The 15,491-nt window shown below is 39.2% G+C and overlaps 1 protein-coding gene across 1 annotated transcript in view; it reads left to right on the forward strand.

The window, feature by feature from the left end:
• Positions 1-15,491, forward strand: part of LOC137502882 (uncharacterized) — a 78,291-nt gene that overhangs the window by 33,659 nt on the left and 29,141 nt on the right. The window contains exon 2 of the mRNA XM_068230055.1: positions 14,634-14,922. Coding sequence (XP_068086156.1) covers positions 14,634-14,922 — 289 coding nt within the window. The remainder of the gene's footprint in view (positions 1-14,633; positions 14,923-15,491) is intronic.

The following is a 15,491-nucleotide window of genomic DNA, read 5'->3' on the forward strand; positions in this document are numbered from 1 at the left end:
CGGGCGACCTCACCTGGGTATCGGCAGTGGCGGCAGGTCTTGTCGTCAAACTCAATCGGCATATCCAATAATTTCATGATGGCCAAAAGACTTCAAATCTGTTTTTTCAAACTAATTTTCTATAAATGGACTTTCCGCAAGATATTTCTCACGTATACATTGTTTATGTGCATATCTGCTTCTTTCAAATTTCTTCTGTGTCATCCCAAGGAAGGACCTTTGTGGGAGAGGGAGGTCTGTACCGAAGGAAACCTCAACTCCACTCATTTAAAAGAGGCGCCTTAAGGAACGCTATCTCTCTAACAAAACGTGAAACATCTACGTAACGAAGTTGGGGCATTGAACAAAAGATGTTACCAGTGAATTATTGAGTAATGTTTTGTTTTGATGTTGCCTAAACTGACTGGATTTGTTTATTTTCTTTTGGTTTACGTCAATAAGTTTGAACTCTTCTCCACAGATGTCTTCAGAAAAAAACTGTGGTCATGCACTCTGATGTAAGACGGAATAATTCGTGATTTAAAGAAGTTTTGTGTTCTCATGTTTCCCGACGAAATTACCTTTCATTTATTTTGTTGTTTCAAGGTTTGCAACACTTCTTTCTCATCCCACCAGTTTTGAATCTGGCCAATTAGGAATTTTCTGTAATTATTTTTCAACCAATCACACATTCCTTGTACCTTTTGAATTTGCCATAAAAAATGAGAGGGAGTGTCCGGATTTAGTACTGAACCCTCTCGAAACGCCCCCTCGCGTATATAAGCTGCGGTCTTTCAGGCTACCTTGTCTTTGGATTACCGAATTTCTGAGCGTGTGTGTATTACGTCAGGAGGCGGGGCGCCTCATTCTTCGCGAGGCAGTTCACCTGCCCAGGTAATGGACATTAGTCATATCTCGCTGTAGCTACCTCCGCAGACTTACACGAGGGGAAGGTAACATCCTGTTTTCTAAAATGTAAGCTTTCTTTCGCCTAATGTGAAATTTCATAAAAATCTTAAACTGTAAATCGGGGATAGAGAATGTGTTACTCTCTTAATTTCCCCTTCAACTTAGTTCGAGGTGACTACGATTTTGTAACTGTTTCTCTTTTCTGTAAAGCGTAATTTACCTTGACTCTAGTCACCTCAGTAGATTGGGATTAGCCTCTGCTTTATCGCGCCGAGGGCCCCATTTAGGATTTTATATTTAATTTCCTAGGAGCGCAAGTGCACGCCTCCTTACATTTTGTGTGCGGGCCAGTAATTTAAGGGGGCTCATACACCGCTCATAGCCATCTCTGCATTGTTACGATTCAAAACACTCTATCTAGGTTGTTTTTCATTGTAACTGCATTGAATTTTGTAAACCAACAAAGGAGACCTTCTAATTGCGCTTATTGTCCATAAACTAATTTTTTTGGCAGTATGATGAAAATATTTACGAAAAAATAATTATCCAATTTTTTATGATAATATCTCACAAAAAACATGATTTCAGCAAAACTACTCATTATATTAATTTTAATTTTCTTTTCTGAGTAGCAAACGACATGTAGCCAGGGATAAACTAGTATGAATGGTGTGGGACTATTACTAAAATTTCTGCATATTTTTAAGTTTCAGTTAGGTAAAAATTCTGATTTTTCCTTCATACATCTATGAATATTTCATTGATTTTCGGATTGTTTGTAATTATCTTAGTACGTCCTCTAGAATCTGTATAAGGTAATGCGCTTGAAATGTTTCATGGAATTTGAGCGGTAAATGTGACAGTTATCATGTGTTTTGTAACCAAATTAGCAACTTTCGGAGAATCAGCTTTAAAAGTAAAGCAAAAAACCTGCTTTCATACTTCATTAAAATGCTCCAGCAGAGTATGTTACGCCTTCCTTCTCGATGTTTTTTTTGTATTGTTCGAGTCTCAGCCTTCTCCTTGTTCTGCTTGCCTCCTTAGTGGACTCACAAAGACGCTTTTCTGCTGACCTCGCCCTTTCACATTCAAGCTGACCTCGTGCACTCCTAGCAGATGCACTTTTAGGTGATTCATAATTGTTGGGAGAATTTTCATCACCCTGAAGTTTTGAATACCTATTACCGCGAAAAGTTCTTCTTTTACAACGAGCTATGCCCCCTTTCTTATTCATAATTCACCAATATCGCACAGACAGAAAAAATCAAATCAACCTAGCACTATGTGATGTTAAATCACAGAACACCAGTGGTAAATCATAACAAACAGTACCCAGTCGCCAAGGAGTAATTAACAAAGCAACCTTCTATTCCATGGTTAAAAGAACATCTCCGTGGTTACCAGAACACAGCAGCCGTTGTTGGTGCAATAAGATTAAAAGGATGCACTGAAAAAGTTACTGTAAAATATATCTGCCTGTCATGCCACGCCCACTCAGCTGACAGAACAGCACATAGTGTTATTAAAACTGCTATAACTCAGCGAAATATGAATATTTATCAATAAAACTTCATATATATGTTCAGAAAGAAAATGTCTTTCAGATGGGACCACAAACAAAAAATCGATAATTTTCTAACTAGACCTAAGCAGTGTATGAGCCACTTAACCTGTTTTTCTTTTCCACGAAGCCCTAGTAGTTTGGGTACTAGTTACCCCTGTGTACAAATTGTAAAATTGTGAGTTGGGCCTAGAGAGGCCAGACATTTATAAGATATTTTATGTAATGTTGCCTTGAGTAGGCTGTAAGAAATTAGGAGCACAGTCTCCTTGGTTAAAGTGAGAGAGCATGAAAGCTATTTTCTGTGATTTCTAATTCAACTGTAATATTGAGGGGTGCCTCTGGAAGGCTGTAAATTTGTATCGGTTGGAGCAAGGTGCTCTTGTTTTTGGAGACTTCTCCTTGTCTATTAAACACTAATTGGCGATATTGTAAAGTTGGAAATTAGGGGCTTGAAGCCGAAATGTGTTACGTTCTCTAATCTTAGGTTTTCTAATTCTTGTTTCAAGATTGCTATTTGTACCTCTCTCCTTGTTACGTATTTCACTCAGAGAAAATGTGTTAAGTTTGTGATTTGAAAAGAAATATAACGTTCATTTTTAAAGTTTTAATTTAGTCTTCGATATAGTAGATAGACCCATTCCACCCAGCACCTTCTTTCACCTCTTTCTGCTCCACGGAAAATCCGTAACATAAATAAATAATTGGGATAGGGCGAAATCCATATTATGTGATTCCACCTTTTGGGCAAATTCCCCTGGTTAGCCTGTAAAACCGCCGTTCGTAAGTCCTCGGAGATTCAATTCTAAGTCATAACCATGAATAAATGATATTCCAAGAAACAAATCAATTACACGCATCATAGTATAATCACTAATATTTTTATATGATTTGGACATATAATAATAATAATAATAATTATACAGTAGTATCGCTCGCAAAGGTCCTTTACTACCACAGTATGGAATATTATGAAAGCAACGTTTAACGTCACACTCGATTCAACACATATCTAAAAAATATGGCACATAATTCATAACCATTTACCAAATTATTTTTTATATTTGACCGTAATGATGCATTTCAATTAATTTTTTATATATTATTAAATCATGTCTCCTTATTAAATAAATTGGTAATAATTGAGCATGAACGTGGGACATATCAGACCACAGGGTTTCATAAATTCTCGGAGATACAATTCTAAGTCATAACCATGAACAAATGATATTACAAGAAATGAATCAATCACACGCATCATCACACATCCACTCAATGTTTTATACGATTCGGACGTATAATAATAATAATAATAATAATAATAATAATAATAATAATAATAATAATAATAATAACCAACCTCGTTTTATTAGCAATCTAGGATCTAATTAGCAGATTTAACGACACGTTCTTTGTGACTTCCCATTTCGTCTTTAGAAAATTATTGAGAATCAATCAATCAATCAATCAATCAATCAATCAATCAATCAATCAATCAATCAATCAATCAATCAATCAATCAATCAATCAATCAATCAATCAATCAATCAATCAATCAATCAATCAATCAATCAATCAATCAATCAATCAATCAATCACGACTGATCTGCTTTTAGGGCAGTCGCCCAGGTGGCAGATTCCCTACTGTTGTTTTCCTAGCTTTTTTCTTAAATGATTGCAAAGAAATTGGAAATTTATTGAACATCTCCCTTGGTAAGTTATTCCAATCCCTAACTCTCCTTCCTATAAACGAATACTTGCCCCAATTTGTCCTCTTGAATTCCAACCTTATCTTCATATTGTGATCTTTCCTACTTTTAAAGACACCATCCAAACTTATTCGTCTACTGATGTCCTCCCACGCTATCTCTCCACTGACAGCTCGGAACATACCACTTAGTCGAGCAGCTCGTCTCCTTTCTCTCAAGTCTTCCCAGCCCAAACTTTGCAACATTTTTGTAACGCTACTCTTTTGTCGGAAATCGCCCAGAACAAATCGAGCTGCTTTTCTTTGGATTTTTTCCAGTTCCTGAATCAAGCAATCCTGGTAAGGGTCCCATACACTGGAACCATACTCTAGTTGGGGTCTCACCAGAGACAAGTAAGCTCTCTCTTTTCCATCCTTACTACAACCCCTAAATACTCTCATAACCATGTGCAGAGATCTGTACCCTTTATTTAGAATCATATTTATGTGATTACCCCAATGAATATCTTTCCTTATATTAATACCTAGGTATTTACAATGGTCCCCAAAGGGAACTTTCACCCCATCAACGCAGTAATTAAAACTGAGAGGAATTTTCCTATCTGTGAAACTCACAACCTGACTTTTATCCCCGTTTATCATCATACCATTGCCACCGTCCATCTCACAACATTATCGAGGTCATTTTGCAGTTGCTCACAATCGTGTAACTTATTTATTACTCTGTACAGAATAACATCTTCTGCGAAAAGCCTTATCTCTGATCCAACTTCTTTACACATATCATCTATACTTCTATACTAATATTATAAAGAGGAAAAATTTGTTTGCTTGTAACGAATACACCGGGCGAGTTGGCCGTGCGTGTAGAGGCGCGCGGCTGTGAGCTTGCATCCGGGAGATAGTAGGTTCGAATCCCACTATCGGCAGCCCTGAAAATGGTTTTCCGTGGTTTCCCATTTTCACACAAGGCAAATGCTGTAGCTGTACCTTAATTAAGGCCACGGCCGCTTCCTTCCAACCTTTCCTATCCTATCGTCGCCATAAGACCTATCTGTAACGAATAGACTCAAAAACTCCTGAACCGATTTTAAAAATTTCTTCACCTGTAGAAAGCTACATTGCGAGTGAGTAACATGGGCTGTATTTTATTTTCAAAACAATTCGAGGTGGGGGGCACGGGTTGGGGAGATATAAAAATAATAGGCAAATATAGGCAAAATATCGAATTTGTCGTATAAGGACGAGACAAAGCTCAATTTAATCCTCTTGACGCAAAGAACAAAACTCGGTAAGCCCTACGGTCCCGAAAACCATGTATTAAGGCCCTAAAACCAACCGTATAGGAATCGGATAATGTAATGAACTGCCGTAACCATGGCAACATCTGCTCCAGGACTCCTACATCAGCGAAATTATCTACAATAAATCACAAAAACCTAACATGTTACAGACATGAAAATTGATATTTGGAATCATCTTTAAAAATAAAAGAACACAAATATTTGTTTTCAGAAAATTCACTTGGAGGGGGGGGGGGTAAAAGAAAGTGAGGAAGGAGTTGAATTATTTATATGAGGATACATATGACTAAAAAAAGAAGATGTTCCATACTTTAAAATTTGTACTTGGAATCTCCTTTAAAAATGAACACAATCTTTTTGGAAAATCCACTTAAGGGGGTGAAAAGAATAAAAAAGCGGGTGAATTTTTAAAAAAATAAGTATCTTCTTCTATCGCTTTACCCACACCTGTGAGGTTGCGGGTGCGAACTGTGTCACACATGTTTATTAAACCCTGTTTTACGGCTGGATGCCCTTCCTGACGGCAACCGTACGTGTAGGGATGTAATTTATACTTCTATACTAATATTATAAAGAGGAAACATTTGTATATTTGTTTGTAACGGATAGACTCGAACACTACTGAACCTTTTTTAAAAATTACTTCACCTGTAGAAAGCTACATTGCCAGTGAGTAATATGGGCTGTATTTTATTTTCAAAATTTGAGGGATGGCGACGAGGGGAGATATAAAAATATTAAAATAATAGGCTAATATAGGCGAAATCGAATTTGTCGTACACGGACGAGACAAAGCTCATTTTAAGCCCCTTGACGCAAAGAACAAAACTCGGTAAACCCTTTGGGTTCGAATACCATGTTTGAAGGCCCTAAAACCAACCGTTATGGAGATATTGGAACCACACTACCCCTGCTCTAGGAATCGGATAAAGAAACGAACGGCCGTAACCATGGTAACATCAGCTCCAGGGTTCTACAGCAGCGAGATTATGCATGTACGTTTGAGCATATCTGCCAACCAAAATTGATACACATATGACTTACTATCTGGAAAAAATAAACTGCTGTGTAAGACGCTCATAGCACTCCTTTGGGCGGGGATGGAAAGGGAGTGAAGTATAAACATAATAGCCCCGGAGATCTCCGTGGTACAGCGACCAGCGGTTGCCGACGGGCCTCCGTTTTTGCGTACTGGCTTAGGTTTCAGCATTTTGCGGAGTCTGTTACGTATAGTTTAAACTATTTCCTATCAAATCATGGAGTAGTAGGATCACTGATGTTATTAGTGCTTTTATTTTGGTCCAATTTTACGATGATTGTAACCATGAAACCATGACTTGAAAAAATTTCTCAACATTTATGCTGAGATTCATTATATGATGTGCGACATGAGTGACAAGCCCTGAGAATTATAGTTCTCAATAATTATAGTAGTTTCTTTTATGCATCGCGTATTTCCTTCATCATTTGTAATATGAAATGTCGGATCAAACAAATACATTCAATAATATTTATATTTGTGGTATTATCTGGCGAAAGTATACTTACACTAAACCTGCAGCTATGTGAAGGGAGCAGGATATCTAGCTGGGAATGAAGGAAAAACATGGTAGCAAAATATCTTAGAGGTCGACGCTAATTAGGAACTAATATTTAGAGACCCCCATGAAGAAAAGAAGAAGATACACCATAATTCCAAACATGACAAATAATTTCTACGTACTTAAGTAAATACACCAGTGATATAAAAATCTACTGAAGTCAGTCACACCGATAGTATGAGTAACTAAAACCAGTTTCTGATAACCCGTACGAAGAACGGGTACTTCTGCTAGTTGATATATATATAAGAAAATATAAAGGTCCAATAATACTGCCTTGAGGAATTCCCCTCTTCATTTTTACAGGGACAGTTAAAGCTTCACCTACTCTAATTCTCTGAGTTCTGTTTTCTAGAAACAGAGCCACCCATTCAGTCACTTTTTGTCAAGTCTAATTGCACTCATTTTTGCCAGTAGTCTCCCATGATCTACCCTATCAAATGCCTTAGATAAGTCAATCGCGATACAGTCCATTTGACCTCCTGAATCCAGGATATCTGCTATATCTTGCTGGAATCCTACAAGTTGGGCTTCAGTGGAATAACCTTTCCTAAACCCAAACTGCCTTCTATCAAACCAGTTATTAATTTTGCAAACATGTCTTATATAATCAGAAAGGATGTTTTCCCAAAGCTCACATACAATGCGTGTCAAACTGACTGACCTGTAATTTTCAGCTTTTTGTCTATCACCCTTTCCTTTATATACAGGGACTACTATAGCAACTCTCCATTCATTTGGCAAAGTTCCTTCATGCAAACAATAATCAAATAAGTACTTCAGAAATGGTACTATATCCCAACCCATTGTCTTTAGTATATCCCCCGAAACCTTATCAGTTTCAACTTTTGTATCTTACTGTAAATGCAGCAAGCAGTTTGGCCTATGCTGACGACTTGGTCTTAATGGCAGACTGTGCCGAAAGCCTGCAGTCTAATATCTTGGAACTGAAAATAGGTGCAATGAGTATGGTATGAAAATTAGCCTCTCGAAGACTAAATTGATGTCAGTCGGTAAGAAATTCAACAGAACTGAATGTCAGATTGGTGATACAAAGCTAGAACAGGTCGATAATTTCAAGTATTTAGGTTGTGTGTTTTCCCAGGATGGTAATATAGTAAGTGAGATTGAATCAAGGTGTAGTAAAGCTAATGCAGTGAGCTCGCAGTTGAGATCAGCAGTATTCTGTAAGAAGGAAGTCAGCTCCCAGACGAAACTAGCTTTACATAGGTCTGTTTTCAGACCAACTTTGCTTTACGGGAGCGAAAGCTGGGTGGACTCAGGATATCTTATTCATAAGTTAGAAGTAACAGACATGAAAGTAGCAAGATTGATTGCCGGTAAAAACAGGTGGGAACAATGGCAGGAGGGTACTCGCAATGAGGAGATAAAGGTTAATTTAGGAATGAACTCTGTGGATGAAGCTGTACGCATAAACCGGCTTCGGTGGTAGGGTCATGTGAGGCGAATGAAGGAGGATAGGTTACCTAGGAGAATAATGGACCCTTGTATGGAGGCTAAGAGAAGTAGAGGGAGACCAAGACGACGATGGTTAGACTTGGTGTCTAACGATTTAAAGATAAGAAGTATAGAACTAAATGAGGCCACAACACTAGTTTCAAATCGAGGATTGTGGCGATGTTTAGTAAATTCACAGAGGCTTGCAGACTGAACGCTGAAAGGCATAACAGTCTAGAATGATAATGTAATGTAATGTAATGTAATGTAAATGTCATTGCTGTCATTGGTAAATTTTAATACTTCTTTAGTATTACTTAAATCCCCTATCTGGACATTATCCTTGTAACCAACAATCTTTACATACTGCTGACTGAATACTTCTGCATTTTGAAGATCCTCGCATACACACTCCCCTTGTTCATTAATGATTCCTGGCATCTCCTTCTTGGAATCTGTTTCTGCCTTAAAGTACCTATACATACTCTTCCATTTTTCACTAAAATTAGTATGGCCACCAATTATGCTTGCCGTCATGTTATCCTTAGCTGACTTCTTTGCTAGATTCAATTTCCTAGTAAGTTCTTTCAATTTGTCTTTACATCCACAGCCATTTCTTTCCAACCTGCACCTCATTCTTAGTCTCTTTACTTCCCTGTTATAATATAGTGGATCTTTACCATTCCTTACCACCTTTAAAGGTACAAAGCTATTTCCACATTCCTCAACAATTGCTTTAAACCCATCTCAGGGTCTGTTTACATTTAAATTTACCGTTTTCCACGGATCATAGTTGCTTATTAAAAACTCCCTCATGCCTGTTTTATCTGCCATGTGGTACTGCCTAACATTCCTAATTCTAATCTCTTCCTTTCTTTCACATTTATTTTTAATTACCACAAAAACAGCTTCGTGATCACTAATACCATTTATTACTTCGGTTTCTCTATAGAGCTCATCTGGTTTTACCAGCACCCAGTGGCGGCTCGTGGATATCAGCAGTGGGGGGGGGGGGGGCGCCATAGTTTCATAATTCCACAAATATCTCAAGTTCTTCAAACCATTTTATCAAGATGCACACTTCGTACACTATACGGTGCAATGCATATGCAATTATTATTATTATTATTATTATTATTATTATTATTATTATTATTATTATTATTATTATTATTATTATTATTATTATTATTATTATTATGTCCGACTCGTTGGCTGAATGGTCAGCGTACTGGCCTTCGGTTCAGAGGGACCCGGGTTCGATTCCCGGCCGGGTCGGGGATTTTAACCTTAATTGGTTAATTCCAATGGCCCGGGGGCTGGGTGTTTGTGATGTCCCCAACATCCCTGCAACTCACACACCAGACATAACACTATCCTCCACCACAATAACACGCAGTTACCTACACATGGCAGATGCCGCCCATCCTCATCGGAGGGTCTGCCTTACAAGGGCTGCAATCGGCTAGTAATAGCCACACGAAATTATTATTATTATTATTATTATTATTATTATTATTATTATTATTATTAACGCAATTTAGTACAAGATAGTACATACCTTCATCCTCTGATCACGTTTGGTCCAGCGGTTATAGTTTTTGGATGCTCTAGAGGAGGTCCCGGGTTTGATGCCCAACTCAGCCAGAGAAAATATGAAGCACTGATAGCATTTGGTTCGTGCTACCCCATCCTCGACATAAGAAGTAGAAAATCCCCTAGTGGGTGGAAGAGCGTAGAAGAACTGATCACCCTGCCGCAAGGAAAGTCCTTCACAGGATGCCTGTCTTCTGCATGTCTCTTGTTCCGATTCCTGGCGCTCAGTATGAAGATACTTGCTGAGAAATTTCCAACGTCTCGCGAAGAAGTTGTTTCTATTTCATTATCTTACTTCTTGCTATATATAAAAATGTATGTATGTATGTATGTATGTATGTATGTATGTATGTATGTATGTATGTAAATGACACATCTCCTCCTAAACCACTGGAGCAATTTCAATCAAATTTTGAACACTTACTGTATTATTTGCTATCCGGAGACGAGCACTGTGGGGGTAAGCCACCTCTAGCCCCCTTAGGAGTGGGTGGTTAGGGGGGTTCAGTTAAAAACAATCGAGAATAGTGTCGAATCCGTAGTTTTGGGGGGTCGCTGAGGTGAATAGTGACACTCCCGATTTTTTAAAAGTAAAATTTCTGCTCCCATTTGGGTGGGGGACGAGGGGGGGACTGATGATGGATGTATGTGTGTAAATGACACACCTCCTAGTACTAACCACTGGAGCAATTTCAATCAAATTTTGAAATTTATTCTTTGCTATCTGGAGACGAGCACTGTGGGGGTAAGCCACCTATAGCCCCCTTAGGGGTGGGGGGTTATGGGGGTCACTTAAAAAATAATGGAAAATAGTGTCGAATCCATAGTTTTTGGGGTCGCTGAGGTGAATAGTGACACACCGGGTTTTTTAAAAGTCAAATTTCTGCTCCCATTTGGGTGGGGGGCGAGGGGAGACTGATGTATAAAATTAAAGGAAAATAGTGTCGAATACATAGTTTTCGGGGTCGTCGAGGTGAATTGTACACTCCGGATTTTTAGTATCAGGAGACAAACCACGTGGGGGTACAACAGCCCAGGAAACCTTAGGGGCGGGGGGGCAAGGGGGTCAGATATACAAATTAACGAAAATAGTGTCGAATCCATACTTTTCGGGGTCGCTGAGATGAATAGTGACACCTCGGTTTTTTTAAAAGTTCGAATTCAGCTCCCTTTGTGGGGGGGGGTGAGGGTGGGGAGTGATACATAAAAATAAACGAAAACGGATGTATGTATGTATGTGTGTAAATGACACATCTCCTCCTAAAACACTGGAGCAATTTCAATCAAATTTTAAACACTTATTCTTTGCTATCTGGAGACGAGCACTGTGGGGGTAAGCCACCTCTAGCCCCCTTAGGGGGGTCACTTAAAAATAATCGAAAATAGTGTCGAATCTGTAGTTTTTGGGGTCGCTGAGGTGTATAGTGACACACCGGGTTTTTTAAAAGTCAAATTTCTGCTCCCATTTATGTGGGAGGCGAGGAGGGACTGATATACAAAATTAAATGAAAATAGTGTCGAATACATAGTTTTCAGCGTCGTCGAGGTGAATTGTACACTCCGGACGTTTAGTATCAGGAGACAACCCACGTGGGGATAAGACAGCCCTGGAAACCGTAGGGGCGGGGGGGGGGCAAGGGGGTAAGATATACAAATTAAGGAATATAGTGTCGAATCCATAATTTTCGGTTTCGCTGAAATGAATAGTGACACTCTGGGTTTTTAAAAGTCCAAGTTCAGCCCCCTTTGGGGGTTGAGGGGGGAGTGATATATAAAAATAAACGAAAATAGTGTCGAATACATAGTTTTCGGGGTCGCCGAGGTGAATTGTACACTTCGGATTTTTACTATCAGGAGTTAACCACGCGGGGGTAAGAAAACACAGGAACCCTTAGGGAGCGGGTGGTGAGGGGTGTCAGATATACAAATTAACGAAAATAGTGTCGAATCCATACTTTTCGGGGTCGCTGGGATGAATAGTGACACTCCGGATTTTTAGTATCAGGAAACAAACCACGTGGGGATAATACACCCCCAAGAAACCTTAGGGGCAGGGGGGCAAGGGGGCTCAGATTAAAAAAATCATCAAAAGTACTGTTGAATTCATACTTTTCGTGGTCGCTGAGATGAATAGTCACACTTCGGAATTTTTTTAAGTCCATGTTCAGCCCCGTTCGTAGTAGGGGGCGATGGGAGAGTGATATATGAAAATAATCGAAAAGAGTGTCGAATCCATAGTTGTCGTGGTCGCTGAGATGAATAGTGAGACTCCGGATATTTTATAAGTTCATCCCCTTTTGGGGTGGGGGGCGAGGAGGGAGTGATATATAAAATTAATCGAAAATGGTGTCGAATATATAGCTTTCGGGGTCGCCGGTGTTAATTGTACGCTTCGGATTTTTAGTATCAGGAGACACACCACGTGAGGGTAGGACACCCCAGGAATGCTTAGGGGAGGGGGGGCGAGGGGGTGAGACATATATATAATCGAAATTAGTGTCAAATCAATACTTTTCGGGCTCGCTGAAATGAATAGCAATACTCCGGAATTTTTTAATGTCCAAGTTCAGCCCTCTTCGTTGGGGGTGATGGGGGAGTGATATAGAGAAATAATAGAAAATACTGTCGAATACGTAGTCTTCGGGGTCGCTGAGATGAATAGTGACACTCCGGAATTTTAGTATCAGGAGACAAACCACGTGGGGGTAATACACCCCAGGAAACATTAGGGGCGGGGGGCGAGGTGCTGAGATACACAAATCATCGAATGTAGTGCCGAATCCATATTCCAGCGCGTGGGTACAACTTTCGGCATTTTCTTCTTAACGATGTTTTCGAGGAAATCCGATCTCTGAGATGAATTCTAAAAGAATGCAGGTATCGCTGATAAATTTGAAAAGAAAATCATCACTTTAGGAATATGATTTGTTGATTGTTCCATGATAAGATTAAGCTTATGGGCATAGGAATGTACGTAATATGCGTACGGATAGTGCTCACGAACCTTTGCCTGAACTCCACCAAGAGAGCCGCTAAAAACGTGGGCTCCATCATAGCTCTGTGCAATCAACTTATCGCGAGAATGGCCTACCAGGGGATTAATCTGTTCCAATAAGGTTTCTGTTATTCCACTCGTCGATTTGTCATATGGATAAAAGAATCCCCAGAATCTTTCATGTACCGAGCCGTCGTGAAAGTATCTTAAAACAATGACCAACTGACAATGGTTCGAGATGTCGGTTGATTCATCACACTGTATAACAAAAAAATCAGCCTCTTTAATCTGTTGAGATACTGTATTTCTTCCCTACACACTGCCAGCATGCAACTTAAAAAATGTCATTTTGAATCATCTTTGACGTTCCTTTAAGTACACTAGCTGTTTCTAAGTGTTGCTTCATTACGCTATCCAGATCAGCCGTGAAGTTAACTAATCCCTTAAATACACCTGGATTTAAAGAATTATCTTCTTCATTGTGGCCTCGGAGCGGCAATTCAAATTACGCACAAAAACGTACGCAAGTGATGATTAATATTTGCCTGTTCTTGTCCACAATCGAATTATGTTTACGAATAGTTTCACTGTAGTGATCACTTAAACAAGACACGACATTGACTTTACCAAGCATTTCAAAGTCCATGGTACTAGTGATATGTTCTTGGGATTTTTCATGATTTTTAATTTTCTCATTAATATGCTTGATATCACTTACCCCTGTGGTGATCCATTTATCTCCTTTCCTAGAACGGGATAATAGCAGGCAAGGAAAGCAGTCAAAGGTTTCCGAGATATCACTTCCACATATTCACGGGTTCTTGTTTTATACGTCAGGAGAATTAATTTGTCTTTGGAAAGCCCTATTTTCATTTTCCTTGATCTCCGGTATTTTCAACGAGAAGTCTGGTGTCGGCCTACCACACTCCTTCAGTTCGTCTTTCTTCTCGATAGAAAGAGAAGAAAACGTTAGTTCTTTAATATGTTCGACGGTAATCATACTGTACGAAGTGCAAACATAACACTACGCCTACATATAAATCACGACCATTCTTCTAATTTCACCTTAACACGGTCACTTCACGAGATCATTCATCAACACAAAGGTAAACATCGCGCTCTCCAGCGAGTATGGCCAACATGAGTCAAGTGCGAGGAGACAGTAGTTACAGTCGTCACTCGTTTCGTTAGTTAACCCCAGACCGGGCGCGCTGGTTGTTTTTGTCAAGCAGCGCGCTATTTTATGCCGTAATTCCTAGAACTGTCAGTCTTTCACCACCTCGCAACTAATACCTTTGCTCTCACTCTTGACCTTCAGTTCAGTCGAGTTCCCATAACAGTGGAAGCGATACGTGTGCAATTATTTCTAGCGAACTCTTGGGACCCTAAGCTGGTTGACAAAGTCAACCACGCGCCTGGTCATGTAAGTAAAATTTGTTTCTTTAAAATTTCCTTTCTTTTGTACTTTTCGGGTAATTAGACAAAGTCAGGCGTAATTACATGTAGTATATTTCTATTTTAGGTCTCGTTTTGTCAGTGATGAAGACATACCTGACATTTTGAGTCAGTTTTCCGATGAAATAGAGGACTCTGCCTCGGACTTTTCCGATGGAGAGGAGGGAATTATAAACGTATCGGATCACGATCATAGAAGTGATACGGAGCAGGAGGCCGAGGAAGACGATGACGAAAGGGAATTTATCTTCGGGAAAGATGGAGGAACAATGTGGTCCACGACGCACTTTTCGAAACTTACTTCGAGGGTGGAAGCAAGGAATATTGTAAAAATACTGCCAGGACCGGAAGGGGAGGTGAGAATGGTATCAACAGGAATTGACTGTTTCAGGCAGTTGATGAACTATTATACTGCACTAATTAGTACATTTCTAGGAAGCAGGAGGAAGTGAATTACAGCCGTGAGCGCGATGCTAAATTTGCGAACCGCATTGCTCGGGGGATAAGGTGTGAAAGATTGCTTGCACATGGCAACAAAGTTTATTTTCCATCGAGTCATTTTTTTGCTATTATATCTGACCATTTCATTGTATAATTGTGCAAATATTAAAATATGACCATTATTTTAATTTAATTGTGTATCTGCTGCTTAACTCATTTTAAATAGGCACAGTATTCATATCCCTATCAGAATTAGTTCTCGTGTTCATGATTATCTATGTTAAGTGCATTCATATTAATCACTAATACAAGTTTTTATTTTATTTGGAGAATAACATTGAAGCAAACGATAAAACCCCGTTAAATGACATGTTTAAGCGATTGGAAGGCTGTAAACGACTGAAAACGTAACCGGTTGACTAAGTCAACCGCGCGCCCGGTCTAGGGTTAATAATCCTAAAAATTACAAGACTATTTTAAATAT

The sequence above is a fragment of the Anabrus simplex genome, chromosome 13, assembly GCF_040414725.1.
Source record: "Anabrus simplex isolate iqAnaSimp1 chromosome 13, ASM4041472v1, whole genome shotgun sequence".
NCBI classification, from domain to species: Eukaryota; Metazoa; Arthropoda; class Insecta; order Orthoptera; family Tettigoniidae; genus Anabrus; species Anabrus simplex.